This window comes from Aulonocara stuartgranti, assembly GCF_965226115.1.
Source record: "Aulonocara stuartgranti genome assembly, chromosome: 4".
Classification (NCBI taxonomy): Eukaryota; Metazoa; Chordata; class Actinopteri; order Cichliformes; family Cichlidae; genus Aulonocara; species Aulonocara stuartgranti.
Window position 1 is genome coordinate 5,766,356 of NC_138942.1, and position 21,148 is coordinate 5,787,503.

Below are 21,148 nucleotides of genomic sequence, written 5' to 3' on the forward strand. Positions count from 1 at the left end.
GACTATCAAAATCCCAGATGAAATCCATCACAGCCCTTTTCAGCATACCTTATGCTTGGTTTTATTTGAAGTTTGTACCATTTCAAAAAGCACTGGCAAACTGTAGAAAAAGAGTGTCAGAGCTCATGTGAGATCGTCCGTGACTAAAGATCAGTGTGTATTTGCTGCAAGCAACCAAACTGTCATCAGGTATGAACGCAGAAGGAAATTCCTACTAGGGTGACATCATTATCTCCATTACTGCTATGGAAACAGACGTGCCACTATCCTCCCCTGCTTGTATTCAAGGCAAAACAGTGTGAGAGTGAGGAGTGTAACAATGCTCAGTCTTATCATTTTCACGTTTTGCTATTGGCCAGCTTAAACATAAACATCAGGGTGAGGTAGTTTTCTTGGCTGGCGGCCATGAGCTGATGTAAGAATACATCTGACGCTGCAGAGGAGTCATCGAGATAAAGAGCAGCGTTTGACCTGGACACAGCTCTCTTGACATGGACACAAGACTTAAAAATGACTGTGTGTGTGTGTGTGTGTGTGTGTGTGTGTGTGTGTGTGTGTGTGTGTGTGTGTGTGTGAGTGTGTGTGAGTGTGTGTGTGTGTGTACATGTAATAACATCCACAGGGAGGACTGTGGGACTCCAGGGGGTGATGTCATAGTGATTCATAACACACACACACACTAATGACTCTTTTTCTCTGTCTCACACAACACACACTTTCCATCCCACATCTAATAACGCTTCTTTTGTTTGTGTAACAGGTTCGGTTTTTATTTTAAAAAGACAGGGGATTTGAAAGGTCATACATTTACATGACAAAGAATGACACACAGCAACAGCACATATAGAGATACTATAATAGGCAAACCCAGCACGTTCCTCACTTTGGTAAAGATGCTCTCTGTGATAGTTACAATCTAATAACAGAAGATTAGATATTACAGACAGACAGAAAGACTAACTGTTCCCCAGGAGTTACCCAGAAGGAACAGTGTGACATGCTAAGAAATATTACTATTCCCCATGACATTTTCTCCTTTTCTAAAAGCAACTCGATGCTTTAATGACTTTAGTCCCATAGCAAAGATCATTGTGAACCATAATGACAGATAATAGGGCTCACCTGGATGTTGCACCTTTAACTAAAGGTGCAACATCAAAATTTTTAAATTATGAATGGACTTCATCTTTAAGCACTCTTTGATCTTCAAAGCCCTGCATGCACCTCATTTATGATTTTCGTGATAGAGTTGCTAAACTTTGAAAGGCCTTCTAACCAGGAGGGGACTCCGAGGTTCAGTGCAAAGGCGCTTTCACATCTAAACCTAATATTTTCGATTACTTGTGCTGCAGAGTTGAACAAATTTGAACTTAAAAATGAGGCAGGCAGCCAGCAGCAGGCAGGTGAGGTGAAAAAAGGCTTTCTTGGAAACAGATTTACTTCTTGTATGCAGGTTGGATCACATAGCTAGTTGGGCAGTTTTCTGTTCTCTCAATTGCTCTACAGATCTTTACATTTGTATCTGTTTGAAGTTGTGTATGTTTATCTGCTAAAATGTTTCCTATAATGAACTTTCACCTCTGTACCATAGTCGGGTCTTTATCTTACAAAATAAAAAGGGGAATTTGTTGTGATTTGGCGATATATGATAAAGCTGAACTGAACCTCTCCCACAGTCTTATGGTGTTTTACATGAGGTGGCACACTGATGTGCAAGAGGTAACTGATAGTTGTGTGAAGTCATATGTATGATCCCTGCAATCCATGATTTCCATTCCAATCCATTGCAGGTTTTTGTTTAAATCTACATTGCGATGTTCTTTGCAGATACTTAATGCCCAAAGTGACAATGAAAACAGCTCGTGTTAACACTGGAAAATCTATCACAAGTAGAGGAATAAGCAGGTATAACAAACACAAATAGAAATGAAGTAGTCCTGAATAAACATAACGGGGTATTAAATAACCCCACTCAGACATTTTAGTTGCTAAAATAGCTCGGGCCCAGCCGTGCACAATGTCTTTTGTGAAAGCCCACAAGCCACTGGCTGACCCACTATCCCAAAATATGGCTTCTAATGACTGTAAAGCTGTCCTGTTTATATGCTGTGTGAGTGATAATGAATAACAAAGCGTAGGAATACAAAATTTAGGGAGTGTGTAAAAATAGAATGCAATGTATGCTAACAAGGCCCAGCTAGGAAGTTTTGTTGTTTATGTCAGCGTGTTATTAAATCTGTTTTTCAGCCTTCATCATATTTTGTAACAAGGCGTGAAAAATAAGTGTGTTTTATAATAACCTGCAGTTTAATATACCTGCTTGTTTTTAATGTAATACGTGTTAACAGACCTCTAACAGTTACTGGTTCAGTTTAGCAGGTACAATACTGGTGAAGAAATATTACACCATAAACTGTTTCTTAAACTGCAGTGTCATTCCAGCGCAGGGTGTTAAACTTGGACTGACTGATTGGGGTCAGTGGAAACAAACTAGTAGTGATCGTGTTGCCTTCACAAAGAGTATATGGCAACCCTGACTGCAAGCATTTCCCTCACTGATGCAGAGGCTGGGCAGAAAAGGACAAGCAATAAGAATTTCAAAATGATGAACAGCTGCAAATTGATAAACACATTTGAAGCAATATAAAAACATTTAGTTGTGTTTTTAGCCTTGTTGGAAATATTTGGTGTGTCTGTTTGTCTGCTGTAGCTGGTGCTGCTAAGGTCACATTGAGTGGATTTTAAGAGCATTTTCTCAGCTTGAGTAAGAGTGAACCAAAACTGTAAAGCTGTGAGCCCGAAAGAGTAAAACCAGCGAGGTGAAATATTAAGAGTTGCTTGAATATTCTCTGGATTCTCTTCTGGGTTTGCCATTGGGTTCAATCTCTTTCGCATACAAATAGTCAAGCAATAAATTCTTAATAGGAAAATAGTGATGAAAGCTGATTTAAGTCAACTCGGTATGAACTAAGACAGCATTGGACTTTGTGGGGTGTGAGTGGATGCTGGTGTGGGTAAAACAGCTTCACTGTTGGCTAACTGAGGGTTATACAGGATTCCTAATGACTTTCTGTTCCTTTAAACCACAAAAACAGAAGAGAAATACAGTCGACATGGCTTTCTGCATCTATTAGGCTGACTCCAACTGTACGGCTGCTTCGGAATAATTATAATCACAGTTTTAGCAACGCTTTCTTCATATATTGTGAGGCTTTGTGAGCATTTTAATTGCACGAGGCTTAAAAACAGCTTAAAGAAAATAGCAGTCCCACACACATTTTATTCAAGGGATAAGCCAAGGGGTGGCAGGAGATGGCTGCTGTAGACTAGCCCTGTGGCCACCCCACATAACCAATAATGACACCTATTAAAGGGCTATGTACAAACATACTCATACATTCTCTGACCTGCAGTGATTTTCCATGCAGGAAAAATAAAAATCCATGTGACGATGGATGTAATGGTCTTAGCTTGGCCACCCCTTTAAAATGTTCTGGCTACACCACTGACTCCAGCACCAAATAACTGTGTACCGTTATACTCCAGCATGTTATTTCTTTCTTTACATTAAAGCATTGTTTATTTATATGGCTTCAATACAAGTGGTCTATGCATAGTGTGTATATTAAAACATATATCAAAAGTCCTTCAAGAGATTACAAACCTGGGCACTTTTAAAAATCTCTGTATGTCAAAATCTCCATCGTCTTGTGCTGACACGCTTCTTTGGCTAACAGCTACTTTATGTGGACTTTTACAGCACTGATTTTGTGTTTTTTAGATGTTTATATATTTACTCAGGCTGTCATGTGGTATTTGATATAACAAAGATCTTTCACATTCAGGTAACTACACCACCTCCACGTAGTTGGCTGGGTAAAGCCCCTCCCACCCATCATCCTTCTTCCCTCGACACCATCCTTGGTCATCCTCATCCTCGATCTTTAGAAACTCTTCACCTGGAGGGAGGAAGAGAAAATTAATTTCTGTATTTGTTTTTTAAAACTATTGCAACATTTTTTTAAACATCAATTCAATTCAATATTATTTATATATAACAGTCACCTCAAGGTGCTTTATATTGTAAGGTAGACCCTACAATAACACATACAGAGGAAAAACCCAAAAATCATATGACCCCATATGAGCACTTTGGCGACAGTGGGAAGGAAAAACTCCTTTTTTAACAGGAAGAAACCTCTGGCAGAACCAGGCTCAGGGAGGGGCGGCCGTCTTCTGCAAACAGTTGGGGTGAGCGAAGCCTTATAACCCTTATTTGTTTTGTCAGGCCAGCAACCATAAAAAAGAGCCTATAACAGTTTAAACATATATTTTATTTAACTGTAAAATCAATGATTCAAACCATTCTGCTTAGTAATTTCATGTAATAATAGTCGTAGTACATTTGAAATAAAGCTGCTTTCAGCAAGTAAGGCACCAAAGTGCAGTTTCTCTAACGGCCACTTGAGGCAGCCTTCAAAAGCTAATACCCAAAGATTCACCGATAAAGTTGCAATCGATACATAAATATGTTTCTAGCTTTATTTTCAAGCTGATATACTAAAGTTCAGAGAAGGCAAGATGGGTAAATAAGGGCAACTAATCAAAATGTACAAAAGCTATCAAATAATCTGGGAAAACTTAAAGAGTAACAAAAAAAAAAAAAAGAGGAAGACCCTTGGGATTGAGACACAGATGAAAAGAATCACTAAAGGAAAAAGTAAAAATAATGCAAGGCATGAAAGGAACACAGCCTTCAACATATAAAAAGAAAACAACCAAAAGACACACTAAAATCAGACCAGACCTGAAAAATGTGGTGCAGACACTAACAGAAAGATGAGATAGAGGAAGGAACTGCGAAGTATAACTGCAACGAATAGCAACCAAGACATGAAACAAAACAATGCTGAAACTCATTACCAGAATGATCGTGAACTAGAAACAGGAACCAAATAAGGCGCACTATACTAGGATAATAAAGATGTGAAACAGGAACCCAACAATAATCAAAAACTGTGAGAAAAAGAATCTAAAAACTTAAAATCAACTTAAAACATTGAGACCAAAATACGTCGGCACTGCTGGTCTCTGTATATTTCATATACTTTTGTATACTTGGATTGTTACCGGTTATTTTTTTTGATGTACAGTACAAATAAATGGCTTGACTCGACATTAATGTAGCAATGTGGCCTCTTTGAATGACAGCTTCAGGTCACTGAGAAAAGCTTTTCTGCTGTTGACCATATAGGATGCAAAAACCTAACAGAGGGTCAGTTCTGACTGGCTACCCCATTGGAATTGAAAGTTTGCGAGCCAATGAGTGTGCGGTTTCATACGACAGCTAATCCTCCACTTTGAAATATGGTATGGACTTAATTTTGTATTCAGTGTGAGCCAGAATGTGTGACTGAGCCCATACACTAGGCAGGAAAGTATTTATGTGAGCTCTGCGCCCTCTCCTCCAAATATGGTCCACATTCTAGCTCCAAAAACATGACTGCAGCCTTAAAGCCAAATCTGAGGCTTCAAAATATGAATATACAGAGACGCGGCTGAGTTCACAGTGACGTCATTCATCTTGCAGTGTTTACCTGCTTTAAAGGACAGCTCATCTGTCTCCTGGCCGACGTAATCATACAGAGCTCTTACTTTCACTCCCCCGATCATCACGCTGTCAGTGGAAAAAAGAGAAGAAAGAGATTAATCTTTGATTGCTTCAAAAAAAGCTAGACAACATTAACAGTTCCCGTTCGGAATAATATCCTCACCTCTTCTCTATTGTTCCTGATTTTTCCACTTCTTTTTTCCCTTTTTTGCTTTTCTTTTCAGGTGTCCATTCCTGAAAAAACATTGGAATATAAGTAACTAAAATAAAGTGCACAGAGTTAAACTTAAAATGCTGGAAAATAAAGGGAAATACCTGGAAGTGAGGCCAGTCAGTTGGCATGCCCGGGCCGTGGGTGTTTTTCCACCAACGAAGGTCCTCTTGCTCATCGATGGCCATCAGTGTGTTGTGGAGCTCATTGTACACGGCCCGCACACTAAATGCCGAGAGATAAACACAAAAATCTCAAATTTGATTTTAATCTATGCTGATCCGTTCCTAAAATTTTGCTGGAAGAGATCATCTCTCCTCTAATAGTCCTACTTATCAAAAACAGTCGTGCTGTCTCGTGTGAATTTTGGATATTTTCCACAGCTCTTTTCTCACATTTAGCTTCAGAGAGGTTCACACTGCTGGAAATACCCTGTGTCCTTTAGGTATAGTATGTCTCATAGTACTTAATAAACACCATGCTATAAGAAACCCAATGATCTGGAATATATGTTACAAATTTTATGTGTACTCTGGATACTGATGATTATATAATTAAAAACATACTTAATTCACTTACACTGCAATCCGGGACACTTTAAGTTAAGTGTTCCCCCCAAATTAAGCAGATTAATAGTGTATATAATTTCTCTCCTCTCCCTGTGGCTTTGGCTCATTTTTATAAAGTAATTAAGTTGCCATCGTATCCAGTATTTCCTTCATCAGAGTAGAAGAGAGTCGGTGATGTGCTAATATGTAGTGGTATAGCTTTTAATTAGAGGTAAATTAAGTCAAATTATTGATTTCAACATACTTAACTCTAAAGACAGCCCGACACAAGCTGCAGGGTTCACACATAAGACGAATCTGTGCTACTTGTTTAATCAAATACATCAATCCTCTAATCAGCAGCGGCAGCAGCACCTTTTCTCAACACCGCACACGTACAAAGCACCGTGCTTCACCTCTCATTGTTGGTAATGTCCAGGTGTTTGTGGATGGAGAGGAAAGCCTGTTTGAGAAATACAATCCTCTTGCGCTCCTCCTCCTGTGATTGGTCAAAGACGGACTCCATCTCCTCCATGTAGCGAGGAGCATAGTTGTTCACCTCCTCCAGGACCTTCTCGTAGCGGGCACGGACCTGAAAGTATTTCAAACCAAATTGGCAAATAAAACTTGAGCGGTGGAAATCTAACTGTCAAAAAAGCAAAACAAAAATTGTATTAAATGTGTGTCAAATGTCTTACACAAAACATTTCATCCCACTAAAAACATGCGAAACAAAGAACTTCAACAACAGTCTTCTAAGAAAAAACTTTGATAAACTGAAGCTAGCTCGCCAAGATAAACAAAACCATTTCAAAATGATTTCACCAGGTTCAGTCAGGTGATTAACTGATATAAAAATATTAACAAAGCAAAAAATTGCAACATTTAACCTCCCATAGACTATGCAGTCACAACTGGTAATGAATTTTAACTTGATATAACGCTTCACCCCAGTGCTGACATCACAGGTTTCCTGTGAAGTAGACATTATTACAGTACAACAGCAGAAACCACGTCATAAACTTGTGAGAGGATATGAAGATGACTGATTTAAACCACACGAAACATTTCCAGCACTCTTGCACTCCTTGGTCGCTCCACTCTGTCCCGTTTGTATAATTTGACTGTTTTCTGCACTACTCTGGAGACTAACTATGCTGCTGATTGGTGCTGGCACCTGTCCGTCATCCTGCCTTCCTCAATTGTTTGCTCCTTCTGTGTTTTACCTGCTGCCACTTTGATTCATCTGGCGCCGTACTCCAACCGCAGCGGGGCTAATTATTGCAGCTGCTTTAAAAGGGGCTGTCAGGCCAGGGAGCAGTCTTTTCCATGTTTGGAATGGTTACTTGTACTTTGGTCACGTAATTTATAGTGAAGGGTTTACGCCTGCTAGGTTCTGATTCATCAACCTGCTTGTTTTGCTCTCCACTTGGGGGATTTGTAAATTAGGAAAGGTAACAGTACTTCTACTTATTGTTCACCACACAGTTAGATTCCTTTTATTAGAAATACTAGTAATAAGGGTCTTTCTTTTCTCTCTAACGTTTGCTTTGGACAGGCTAGTAAGACGTGTAATTAATTTCTTTGCTTTTGATAACTAGAATACAGATATTACATACTTAGCATGTGGAGTTGCATCCACATGCCCTCTGATTTATTAGTTTAAAACCATAAAGGAACACAATAACCTACTTAACAGTCACTAAACCTTTTCCCTGTGATTTATTAATGTCACTCCCCTTTCTCCTGGTAAACCAGGATTGTAACAGGCACCCTTCCACCGAGCATCAGTGGTAAGGTACGGATCTACTCATGTTCCAAAGTGAGATTCCTTAACTCATCATTCATGCTTCACCTGTTTTAATTAATTAATAATTATGCAATAGTATTTTTTTTTAATGCTCCGTGGCCAGAAACTCCACAGTGCACGTAAGACAAAACTTACAGAAAGTTCAAGAAAACAAAATGAAAAAAATAAGGAAAAAAATAAGAAAGCAGTGACATGTGGTGTGCACCTTCTCGGCCTCCTGTTGAGCCACTTCTCTCTCCTCCTGGATCTTCTTCTGTTTGTCTATGGAGACGTCCGGGTTTCCCTGAGCGTGTGCCTCTCGCTCTCTGGCTACCTGCTCTTTACGGCTCACTTTATGGTATGCTCTTCTTGCTTTATCCAGCTGTGGATGCAAACCAAAGCACAGACTGACTATATGGAGTCAATGCACAATAGATAGGGATAGAAATACACCGATTACACTAACACCAATTCACTTACAGGCACTTCAGAGGCACTTAAGCTAAGATGCACCTGACTCTGAAAAGCACATTACTGAATAAATTCATTTTGAAATAGCAGTGCATTAGCTTCCTGTTTTCTAAATATAGTATTTGAATTGAGGCCATTTACTTAATGAGAAACCATCTGCGATGCCACAGTCACTTCTAGTATATATGAAAAATTGATCCCCTAAGGGCTCGTCTTTTGAGGCAAAATTATATTTTTGATGCATGTCCCTTGCTGCTCTCATTTCACTGTAAGGTACAGATTCAAGTGGCTCATTGCATCAGAACACAAACACTCTTGAGAACTGGGTTTCTGGCACTGGCACAAAATAAGGCTTGGGAATGTCACAGAGAAAAGGCTCCCAGAAGCGAACATTAAAATGTCATGATGACCAGAGCTGTCTGGAGTGGAGCTGTGAAGCCATGGACTGTATATAAAAGATGTATTGATGCCCTCTAGTGGTTACAGAGACTTTACATGGACTCCACTAGCACTAAGTTAGACTCCAGAGTAAACCTCCAGAGAAGCTAAGCAAAATGAAGTTAAGCAGGAAGTAGCAAAAACTGTAGTTCCTCTGGTGACCACTTGAGGCTGGCTTCACGAGAGTGAGTGAATCTCCACAGACTTCCATGTTAAAATGTTCAACTAGTGTGTGTTGCACCTGGGTAGTTTATCAGTTTATGAATGCAACTTGCGAACCAAACATGCTAGCATTCACTGATTACTTAGCATCCTTTTACTCATATAAAGTGCAACAACAACATGGCAGCTGACATTATGGCTTCAAAATGCAGAGTTCAAAACCAATGTGTAATCTCAAGATGGCTACATCCTCATTTTATATATTATCAACAGTTACACTGCTAATAAAACATGTGCGTAGCCTCTCAGGTCTGATAAATGAAGCTAATGTGGTTGCTAAATCTTTAGAAATCTAAAACAAAAACACATGACTTCAACCTCTCTGATCACTTTGGGGTTTTAACCACTAGAAAAACTAAATTAAATTGAAAAAAAAATATTAGCTACGTTTTTCTTTAGGAACAGGTGTATTGCTGCTGGAGCGCGAGAACTACACTCCACTTTTATCTCTCAAAATCAGGAAGGAAAATATTGCATCGGTGAAGCTTATTTCATTAAAGATTTCATTAAATGAGAAATAATTTCAAAATGGTAAATGAACTGGTTCTTATATAGCGCTTTTCTACTCTTCTGAGCACTCAAAGCGCTTCACACAACTTGTGCATTCACCCATTCACACCAGCACATTTTTCTAGATGCTTTCTAAGTAACATTCATACACATTCGCACTCCGATGGATGCTTCGGAGAGCAACGTGGGGTTAGTATCTTGCCCAAGGATATTTGGCATGCAGACAAGGAGCAGCCTACGATCGAACCACCGACCTTCTGGTTAGTGGCTGATCGGCTCTGCCACCTGAGCTACAGCCAAATGGTCAAAATGTTGATTAAGTAAAAATGTGAGTGAGTGAGTAAGATGGTAGCGGTCTTCAAAAGCCTCCAGGCTGCAAGTTTATTGTTAATTTACATATCAGTAAAAACAAATTCTTTATTTTTTAAGACTGAATTTGGGAAATGCTTAATTAAATGTAAAATAATACTGTACGTTTTGAAACTGCTTCTAAAACAAAGTGCTCAAAGAGGCAAAAAGCATGTGTGCAGAAAAAAGAAAAATAAGAACATATTGTTCAAAGATTATCCCAATCAAAGCAGTGTGACAAATAACAGCTGCCACAAGCGCCAAGACAAACTGTACTTTAGTGGCTGCCTCAGTATGTAATTTATTGCTTCACAACATACTAAACTAACTTTAACGTGGCATTTTATATCTTTGTACACAGCTCAGTGCCTGAGATCAGACAAAAGCTTTTAATTAATATGACGATGTGTAACTACCATAAACAAATCTGGAAAAATCTGACCTTTTTAAGTTGTTTGGCCCACGGCTTCTGAGCACGTGCAAACCCCGTCTCAATGTCGTGGGACTCCTTGAAACCCCCAAATAACTTCTTGTGGAAGGTGTCCTTCTGCCAGGTCCTGACCCGGTCCCCATCCTCCGACACCAGGGAGCGACAGATGGTGGCGTGTAGGGCGGCAAGCCTGTCGGCGGAGGACAGAAAACACTGCCAAGCCTTCATAAGAGAGCCATATAGAGGACCTGAGGGAGGGAGGAGGAGAAGAAGATGACACACCATTAAAATTACTGTTGTATTTCAGTAATAATTGGGACATGATTTAGAAATAAGATCATTTCCACGTTCATTATGTGTTGCGGTTACTGATCTTACTAGAGTCCACCACCGGCTTCCACTTGTTGCTCCATTCACTGAGCTGCTGGGCGTACTGCCTCTCCACGCGCGCTCTCTCTTGGAAACATGCCACTATGTCATTACAGGCCTGGAAAGCATCTTCTGTTCGCTTCGCAGTGCGCTGATAGTTCCCAGGCTGCCAGGACACAAAGAGAGAGGAAGATTTGCTTTCCACATCATAAACACATGAAGTGGATGGAAGGTTAAATTGATTTGATGCTTTAAACTCTAAGTCTTTTAATTTTTTGGCTTTAAAAAGTTAGAAGTTAACAAAAAATGTTCCAGTGTTCAGTGATTCAGTTTCTTTTCTTTAGTTTTATTATTTCAGTGCCAGAGAATCCAAAACGGTACATTTGTTCGGTGTATTCTTGGAAATATGGAGACCCAAAACTGAATAACACAAACAAAAAGATTACTCCAACTGGTATTACAAGCACACTGCTACTGTTGCTTGTTACTACTACTGCTTCTAATTTGTAATACTAGTAACATATTAAAAATAGACTAATATTATAAGTAGAAATATTAGGGCAAATATTCGCTGCCTGAAGCTTCGTTTTTTATAGTAACTCAGTTTTGTTGTTTAGATTACTCAAAGCAGACCTATTATGGTCATTTCCAGCGCCATGTTTTTAATCTCGGGCTCTACTAGAGTAGCTTAGTATGTGTCACAGTTTAAAATAATCCTTATTTAACCTATGATGGATCTTGGTGCAGACCCTCAGTTAATCTTGTGTCCACCCCCTTTCCTTTAACCTAGCCGTCTTCTGATTGGCTGCCCCTCGTAAACAGAAGGTTTGAACAGCAAGTCATTTTGTCCTCAAGAAAAGGGAATTCAAATCTTCGTCTAAATTGTAAATAAATTTGCCACATATTTTAAGGGTAACTGTTTAACTACATTTAGTACAGTTTAAACCCTCAAACCCTTGAATGGAGCCGTGGATCCTGCATGTTCAAACCTTACTGCACACTACTAACATATCAGAAGCAATTTTCCTGGCAACAACTAATAATCTATACTCAAAATGAGATTTGATTGCAATACTGTGGAAGCTCATTGAGAGAGAGGTGAGAAGATTGAGCCCTCTCTTAACTGTTCCCTTAATATATGACTGCTCTCAGGAACTGCAAACAAAGCTTGGCTTTGTTTAAAGCCATGCTTTAAACAAAGCCTCCAACACATCTAAAGCTCATCAAAAGCTCACTAATTACATTTTGTGTTTAAAACAATGATTTGTTTTAATGGTTTTGTGCCAGAATATTTGTTAGCCAGAAACTGTAACTTTCTGGAGGTTTGCTGTCAGTTGCTTCAGCTTTCTGCAATGCTAAGCAGACTCCAGCTGCACACATTCACTCTACATATGTATAGTAAATATATATAGTATTGATTTCATTTACTTGTGTGTGTTTCTCTAAATGATCCTCTAAATCATTGTCATAATGACGTCTTACTAAGTTCCACTGAATAATGCACAGTACCACAGCTAAATGAAATACACCCATTACCGTCTTCCTGTTAATCGTGTTGTGCAGACGTTGGCTGCAGTTAAATCTGGGGTACAGCAGAGGGTGCTACCAAGGATAAGAGTGAATTGAGCTAAACAGCTAAAATAATTATTTCCACATGCTTCTTAATAAAATACCAACATGAAAAGAAAACTGAATTTTATTTTACTTTTCACAAATAATGTATGGAAAACTGTCTGACCAGATGATGACTGCTACATGAGACTCTTGCTGCTGTTTAATGCATGAAATCAAAATGTTGGATTCAGTAAGTGAAAGCATCCCCTATGAAACTGAAAGTCCACATAAGCGTGACTTCTTGAATGTTTAGTATTCCTTTGTTTTGTAGTACAAAAGACAAAAATATTAAGGTAGAAATGCTACCCTTCCATCATAGTCCTTCCATAGCTGTGACGCTGCAGCAGCAATGTAAGGCTAATCCTCCCACGTGCCACGAGTGACACTTCACTGGCACTGAGTTTCCGCTGGTAGCACAAATGCCGGCCATAGTGTGAGGCGCGGTCGAAGCCCGTCCATAAAAAGCCAGACAGAGTGAGGACAAGAGAGCAGCAGAGGCAGGGCCCTAAATGTAATAACATCTCTGAAGCAAGTGTGTTGTTTGTGGATGTGGAATTTGGAAATCTCTGCAATTTTCCTGGCAGCTGTCATCAGCTCCTTCTCAGCACTGACTCCTACTCTCTTTTTCACTTTCTGTCAGACTCTATCTGGTTGTCACTGACACATTTAGACAGCTGCTTCAGTGTGATTGTTCGCCATGCTGTTTTAAATTACTTGAGGCAATATAGTTGATGTAAATACCACAAAAAAAAAAGACATGAGTGAACAAGACGTCCCTAAAGCCAATGTTTTACCTGTCAAACACACATGTAACTAATAACCTCAATATTGGGGCTCTGGTTACGGGTTTTGTACGTGTTGGATCACAGACATGGCTTACTTGGATAGCTCCAAGAGACTATAGTAAAACTGTCTGCGTGCTTTCAGTGCGTCATATACTTTTGGATACTGTAACACAGAATACGCTTCTTTACTTATTTTCTTTGGCAAATTCAGTGTAAGATGATAAGCCTCTAGAGTTACAACAACAGCCTTTTCTTGCAATGTCCAAAGTCTGTAATGGGACTCTTAATTAGTAGTTAATTAAATGCAGGGACAACAGAAAGGTCAGTTGTTGTTTGTGAAAAGTAGTGCTAGCAGCAAACATTAAACAAATATGCAGTTTTGTGCTTCAGGTAACTAAAGCAATCAACCGATGCATCTTTATTATAATGTGACATTTTTCTTAACTCATATTTTTCATATATCATACATATATCTCTTTTTCATTCTAATTGCAAATGATTTGTTTACTAATCCTGCATTTTAATGTTTCTGTTCAAGTGTAGTTTAGAGTGCTTTAAAGAGTGCTGCACGTAGAAGGACAAAGACCCTGAATGTAAAAGTTTTTCATTGTCTGTATTAACACCCTTCAAAAAAAGCAATCAGAGCCCTCAGTGTGCCTTTAATGAAACACTGTAGTTTTAAATGCTTTAATCACGAGGAGTGTTTCACACAAGCGCCCTCCTCCTTCCTCCTCTATCCTTCCTTTCTTTTTGCCTCTGTTGTGGTTTGCACTGACTTTCCTCACTCGTCTGCGAATTAAGCAGAAACAGCTGAGGAATCCAGTTTGAGGCCAGCGGCAACGCTGCAGAGACCCAGTTGGCCAATAAGCGAGGCAGATGCAAATCCGCTACTAGAGAATCAGTCCAAGCAACAAAAGCGGTATCGAAGGAAATGACTAAAGACTTCTGCTGAAAAAAAATTACCTCTCATATAAATAAATGATCGCATTCAAACTGTTAAAAGCCTGGCGAGTTTTCATTATAGAACTGCATTAGTCTTAAATGTAGATGAATGGATGGGATGATGAAATTGACATGTTCCAGATTTTATGTTTCACAACCTGCATATGTGTGTCAAGTTAAAGTATTAGCTGGTAGTAGTGTAGCAGTACCACAGTAGATGCTGCTCTGATGCTTCGTAGCTGTGATAAAGTTTTAAAGTAAATGTATAATAAGTAAAAGGTAGTGAAAGCAACGGCAGTAAAACTATTAATAAAAGATGAAATGGCATAAAAGAAACATTTCCAGACTATACTCCAAAGTGACTTTACCGCAACTCAAGCAAAGAGCAGATGACAGATTCAGGGAAAGCGAGTCAAAAATGTTTGTTCTAGAAAGGAAAAGAAAGTCTGTTACAAATCAAACTCTTAAATCTTTAGTTTTCTACTTGAAAACAAGTGAAAATGTGTTTGAAATATGTGATAATCGCATTTTTACTTTAGTAGCAGACATGCAGGTGTCACAGAATGCCCTTATTTAATATAACAAAGCATATAATAGCATATATAATCCCTTTATATAACTGTGGCATTAATGTTTTAAAAGGGACATGCACTGGGTCCAGAGACTGTTATCACTATGTATAAAGTTGAGGTGGCTTTGCCAATGCAAAACCGAAATGCTGAAGTTTGCAGTATAATGACAGGCAGGCAGCCTTTGAGCACGGCGGCAGGATGACACAGACGGGAACTGGCCTGGAAACACATCCAGCACAACAGGAGGCTTCCAAATTACAGGAGGGGAGAGATGAAAGTGGGGCAGCCAATTGAGGCCAATAGCAGACAAAGCCAATATTAAAGCGGCAGCACACTCAAATTAGACAGTCAGGCACTCTGAAATGTTTACAGCCTTAAAATATGGTGGCAAAACTGGGCTATGACTGGTAAACAGAGTGTACGGTAGTTCACAGAGATGGGTATATGGCCGATATGCTGTGTGTACATTTAGGCTTCGGTGAGAGAGATAATGCTTAGGATTTATCTTTTATGTTTGTGGAAACAGGTCTGTTCTACAGACTGTTTATTTTTCTCATTCTGTCTATGTTGGTGCTGTGAAATAAAAGCCACTTTTGTATTGTATATAAAAATGCAGCAGAAGGTCTAAACTTGATCCCTGTTTTCCTTTTGTGCTGCAGATTTTATTCTGTACCTCTCTGATGTCTCTGTTTAGTGTGAAGCTGCAGCCTGTTAAATGAGCTCGGCACTTAGCCTGCAGCCTCGTTATCACTGCACCAGGTAAAGAAACGATCTGGGACTGGGACACATCCATCATTAATATATCAGCGTGTCCTAAGCGTACTGTTGTTTTCTTATGGATTAAATAAACATGTTAATTAGCGACATCTGGAGATGCTGGTGGAATAAGTGCAACAATGTAATATAACCAAGAACTTTTTAGACTTCTTCTTGATACAGTTTGCACTGAATGGATCCCGATGGACGTGTAGCCCATTTTGGAGAGGAGGTTTTGAAACAGAAAATATAGTTACATTTTTAGATGATTTTTTAACTTAATATCTTTCTTTCTTAAGATTTCATTTTGACAGTTTTGCAGGGAAGCGTAGAAAGGAAAGAGGAGGAGAGAGAGTGGACTCAAACTCAGGCTTCTGCACTTCAGACATAAGGTAGAGACACCTGCTTAACTGCACCAGCCAAACCAGAACCCTAAGTAAGGCCTTTCTGTCAGTACTGGGAACACTGAGGCACCATGAGATACTTTACAGCACTAGTCAATTTATATTTATTCATCAAGCAGCAGCAGACCCCCTGATAGCAGTCACCTTCAATCACCACAGCCAGCTGCTTTGTGTATACATGTGGAAGTTTCTGCTATGGCTTGACTTCTAACATCTGTTTTAGTTGTCATTTGGAAATGTGTGCTTAAGAAAGTGTGTCACGTCCAAAGACAGAAAAAAAATGGAGAAAGCTTCAAGGTCTGAAAAGTGAAGCCAGCTTGAAAGTGCGTAAACCTGATTTCTTTTTTCATGTGCACCAGGGGGTGATACCTGTGGCTACAGAAAGACCTCGTGTCCCATATAATTCAATGGCAAGACAGTCCTCGGAGCTGATCTCTGTAAACACTTTTCTGATAAGTTTATGGGCTCAGTCAGCGATTTCAGCCCGTACTGAATAAAACATTAAATCCATTTTGTTTTAGAAAGGAGGATAATCCAGGATACGCTCGTCTCATCTTTGTGGTCCTGATGTAAATTCTTCACAAACAAATTAAGATGTATTAGCAGAATGCAAGCATTTCAGGTTTCTTTTTTTTTCCTCTACAAGGAGCTGCATAGAATTATTTCAGCTGTATTTTCATTTGCTACATACGGGCTGTCACTGCTGCTCCTGAGACTGAATTTCGGCCAGTTATGTTCCACAATGGGATCAACAGGAAGTGAAATGGCTCCCATAGTTCTAAGGCTAGCTGGTGGCAAGATATTAAGTATATATATCAAACTATTCTGTTAAGTCTCATGCAAAGAAAGAGCACAAAAAAAACAAAGAAAATAACTTTCTGTGAAAGCATTAAGTTTTTATAGGAAAAAAACATTTTTTATTTGGTCCCCAGACTCAGTCCAGACAAACACATAGAATAAGTCAATGAGCCAAAAGCCTTCAGCGAGAGCTGTGTTAAATCCTTGCGAGGCGGTTCGGAGAGTAACTATTCATACTTAAAAATGAAAACACAGCCTTGTTTAAAAAGTTGTGTTGCCTGAACGACAAAACTCTGGACTGTTTTGGCTGCATGTTCGCTCAGACTTGAGATACGGGGGGGAGCTATCTTGTGTAGTATATCTCCCTGTCCCATCATAAGGTATAAACATGTAAACACACAAAGCCAGAGCCCCGCACACACACACACACTGAGTACACATACCATCCAGAAGCTGCGATTGTAGGCATCTTCAAGGCTGTTTTCTGATGGCAAGGTCGACATCCTGTTTTCTGAGAAAGTAAAGAATATCTGATTAGTTTGGACTATATTTTCTATCATGCTGCCTTTCACTGTGATCTTTATGTAGCTGCCATTATCACCTTTCATTTATTGGCTTTAGATTGTTGCAGCTTCAGTATTTGGGACAAATGTTTGAAATAAGGGACACGTTTAGCCAAAATTATTTTCAGGTACAAAATGTAGATACTTCATAAAATTTAATACTTGAGTTCTTGTTTTATCAGACATGCCCCACAGACCTGACATCACTAACACCACTGTTATAATGGTTACACGATAAACTACTGGATAAAACAGGGATTTTACTTTTATAAATTTAAGCTGCAAATATTAATTTAAGCTAATTACCAGTCCACTCTGTTATTTTAAATGTAGTTATTTTTACATATTCACTGTTTTCAAGTCTTTATCTTTTACTTTTATGTATCTATTTAACAATTTCCTTGGTTACTTTTGATGGACTGTTTCTCTGTCTACTGCATTTAGCTATCCCTTTCTCCTTGTTGTGTTTTTCAGTGCTCTTAGTGATAGCTCAGTGGGTGGACATAACTCTAAATTAAATCAGCCCTTTTATATAATAATGTATTTGATCAAATTACCACTTCCCATAAATCCCTTGGCACCAACATGATTCACCACTGGCACAAGTGCTCCGGGTTGGAAATCAATTCTCTCCTGCTATTTTAGGCTCCATGACATGAAGGCATTTCATATCTGTTCAGATAAATAACTAGTTCAACACATGTCAGGACCCATGTGAGACTATACAGCAGGTGTAACACAGTGACTGAATCAAATATGGAGGCTTTGTACGCCCATCTAAGCGTTGGAAGTTGACGTGCACGTTAAATAGGACCGGGATAGTGCAGAAGCTCTGACAACACCAGCAGACATGGACTGTCCTCTCCCAGCATTCCCAGCTTCTGAAACATGAGCTATCCAAAAATAAACAGGGGCTAAGGGTCGGCACATCCTATCACACACTTATTTTCTTCCCATGCTAGTCGCGCTTTGCTCATTTAATATTGACCCATAAACATCACACTTTCTTTGAACGTAATCATGCTCTTAGCTGAGTGTTACTTTATGTTCATGTGGTTCTACCTCAAAAAAAAGAGAAAGTTTTCCAGTTAAATATTTAAGCACACAGCAGCTTTGCTTCAAATCCTCGAAGCACCCAAAAGCTGAACTCCACCCTGACAGAGCCTTCGTGACTGGCCTGTTTTTCCTGCCTGCAGACATCTCCCCTCATGGCTCCGTTATGCTCACAATTAGATTCAATGATCTTCCCTCAACATCCTGCTGTTCACGGGGCATCACATGCTCCGCTAAGAGAATAATGTCCTGCCTCTTCCTGGCCTCAATCTGCCTCAGTTTGCTTCATCACCACCACTGAGGACTTGTAAATTACGCAACCCAGATCTCTGCAAGAGGTCATGAAAATAAAGAATACCCTCTCTTTTAACCCGTTTGACCCTGACTTCCTTTCCCTCTTGCTTTCTGGCTTTCCTCATTGTATGACCAAGTTTCCAGATAAAATGTGGGAGTGGGGTAGCTCCCGTCATGATATTAATTAATGTGACTACACGGTTTACTACAAACGGTATACTTTTTACTACGTTTTAGAGTTGCAACCACACTACTTGTGTCTGTGTAATAGCAGATTTATGTATAAATCCCTTATAAGCTGGTAGGAAAGTAAAATCTTTAACCTCCATTCTGGGTTAGCTGTGACTGACTTGTATGTCTCTCCTCAGGTTTATCAGCATTATGCTTCAGTTTATGTGTTTAAAAAAAAAAGAAAAGAAAAGTATGCCGTGCAACTCTGTATCTACTGGGAATGTTTTGTTAGTGACATACGCCTTTCAACAGTGATTTCATAACTCCTTAAATCGATTTTGAGATCCTCTAAAAATGTGGGACTGGCCTAAAGATTTAAAAACCTCCAGAAATATTTATATAAAGATGAAATAAAGTGATCCCTAGTGTCATTTCCAGTTAGCTCACTGTGACGTCTGTGGTATTAGTGAGGCATACCCCATTACTTCTTACTTTCTGACTTTAAATAAGCCACAAACTATGCATCACGTGGTTGCTTTTTCACACAAAAAATATACTACTACTTACCGCCTACAAGCACAAATCTATATCCACCATGAATCCTCCAGACTTTGTATAATATATGTGCATGTCAGATATAAAATTAGCTCCCCCCGATTCTAAAAGGTTCGCGATTGATTATCAGTATCTTGCATTAACTCAGACTTCGTGGATCTAAAACTCCAACTTCTTCACTTGAAAACCCAACCAGCTGAACCCAGAGCCCGCCCGTTCAAGTCCATCTGGAGCTTTGATCCAACCAAACTCTCTCACCCCTGTATGCTGAACGCACTTTTGCACACACACTCAACACACACTGTCATGCATAACTCAACACACACGCATTGCATAGAGGAAATATATAGCAACAACTGAACACAGAGCAGAAATAGGAGCGCCGTCACTCCATCTGATCTCACTGAAATGCATCCATTCAGCCATGGCAGGCTAATAGTTTCCTTACCTCTGAACGCTGGGGCCCCTCTCTCATTCACCCCCTGCTCTCTTCTTTTGTTTGCCTAGTTAAAACAGTTTTTTCTTCCCGTCTCCAGTCTGTGTGGAGTCTCTCAGGCTCTTTCCCTCTCTGTCTAGTCTTCTTTATGCTCTTCCTCACTCTCTCCAACTTTGATTTTTCCACCCCTGTTGGACAGTGTTGCTCCTGCTCTTCCCCTTTCTTTGGCCCACTGTTTGTGTCAGATGAGTTGGCTTTTTCCCCCCCTCCCTTCCTCCTTCTCCTCTTGCCTCCCTCCCTCAACGTCTCTCACTCTCTCTCTCCTCCTCTCTCAGTAAAACAGCTACAGGAAGCGTATTCCTCTTGTTCTTCGTCAAATATCTACTTTGTCTTTTTCCCTTTCATTTGGTCACTTTACCTCCCTCACACCACTGTTAATGAAGTGTGGCAGAACATTGGTTTGAGGTGTTTCTTTGTGTCTGTGTGTGTGCATCTCTAAGTGAGTCAGACAATAGCTGAGTCACCCAACCAAAGTTTATGTTTGGCATGTGTGTTTGGGAGTTAATAACCCTAGTAACCACCTTTTAGAGTTTTAAAAAGAAATACAAAGCAGCATGGCCAGATAAGGAAACTCCATCTCTCTGCGCTTGCCTTTAACCCCCTTTTTGCTCCCCACTACTTTCCCTTGGGATCATTTGGTAGGCCTGCTTCCACAGCTGGAGGATACATCCGGTGTGTGAGTGTGCATATGTGCATGTTTATGTGTTAAAGGCAGAGCTGTTTGAGTGCAAAGCCCTCTAACGAAAACTTGCCCGCACTCACATATGCTGCTTTTGGTGACATAAAGCCCCGTGCAGTGCTGAACTCATGAAACTTCTCCTTGCCAGAACATGCCATGTAAATAACTAGACAGCTGTACATTGCAGTGCTTACACACAGCTGCAACCTGCTGTTAGGAGACAGTAATCCTATGCTGGGAGTACTATAATCAAATGTGGAAGCATAGGAGACAGATATCATGACAACACCGTGAGATCCTGTCATTAAAATGATAATAGACATAAATGTCAACACCTGATGTCAGATCCCACTCAAACAGTACAATTGTATTCACCATGTACACTTCATATGTTTAACCCTCAAAAAGCCAAGATGTTTTAGTGATTAAAAGGACCCAGTGTGTTAAAGTTTTGTGTTTATCATGTGCTGTTTCCCTTGTGCAAGATGTATTGCACATATCTGCAACATGGAGTTAAAA

At 39.6% G+C, this 21,148-nt stretch overlaps 1 protein-coding gene and 1 long non-coding RNA gene across 3 annotated transcripts in view; one reads left to right on the top strand and one right to left on the bottom strand.

Annotated features, from left to right (window-relative positions):
• LOC309705874 overlaps positions 1–21,148 on the top strand; it is a 41,769-nt gene that overhangs the window by 13,143 nt on the left and 7,478 nt on the right. The gene's annotated exons all lie outside the window — the stretch shown is intronic.
• On the bottom strand, positions 741–20,148 carry LOC309705200 (protein kinase C and casein kinase substrate in neurons protein 3). 2 transcript variants are annotated; one of them, XM_082530848.1, is made up of 10 exons: positions 19,903–20,148; positions 17,262–17,329; positions 10,957–11,113; positions 10,591–10,826; positions 8,386–8,541; positions 6,787–6,962; positions 5,927–6,047; positions 5,775–5,845; positions 5,598–5,677; positions 741–3,959 (listed from the first exon to the last, which is right to left on the bottom strand). In XM_082530848.1, the coding sequence occupies exons 2-10, from the start codon at positions 17,319–17,321 to the stop codon at positions 3,850–3,852; spliced, it is 1,167 nt and encodes a 388-aa protein (XP_082386974.1). In that variant the 5' UTR covers positions 17,322–17,329; positions 19,903–20,148; the 3' UTR covers positions 741–3,849. The 2 variants fall into 2 exon arrangements, with proteins under 2 accessions (XP_082386974.1, XP_082386975.1); XM_082530849.1 differs by lacking the exon at positions 19,903–20,148 and adding an exon at positions 19,467–19,699.

Excerpts from the sequence above, each read along its gene's own strand:
- LOC309705200 (XM_082530848.1), bottom strand. The coding sequence starts at position 17,321 with ATGTCGACCTTGCCATCAGAAAACAGCCTTGAAGATGCCTACAATCGC. Across the intron at positions 10,827-10,956 it reads GAAGCCGGTGGTGGACTCTA|GTCCTCTATATGGCTCTCTT; the intron begins GTAAGATCAGTA and ends TCCCTCCCTCAG. Across the intron at positions 6,963-8,385 it reads CTCAACAGGAGGCCGAGAAG|GTCCGTGCCCGCTACGAGAA; the intron begins GTGCACACCACA and ends AAATACTTTCAG.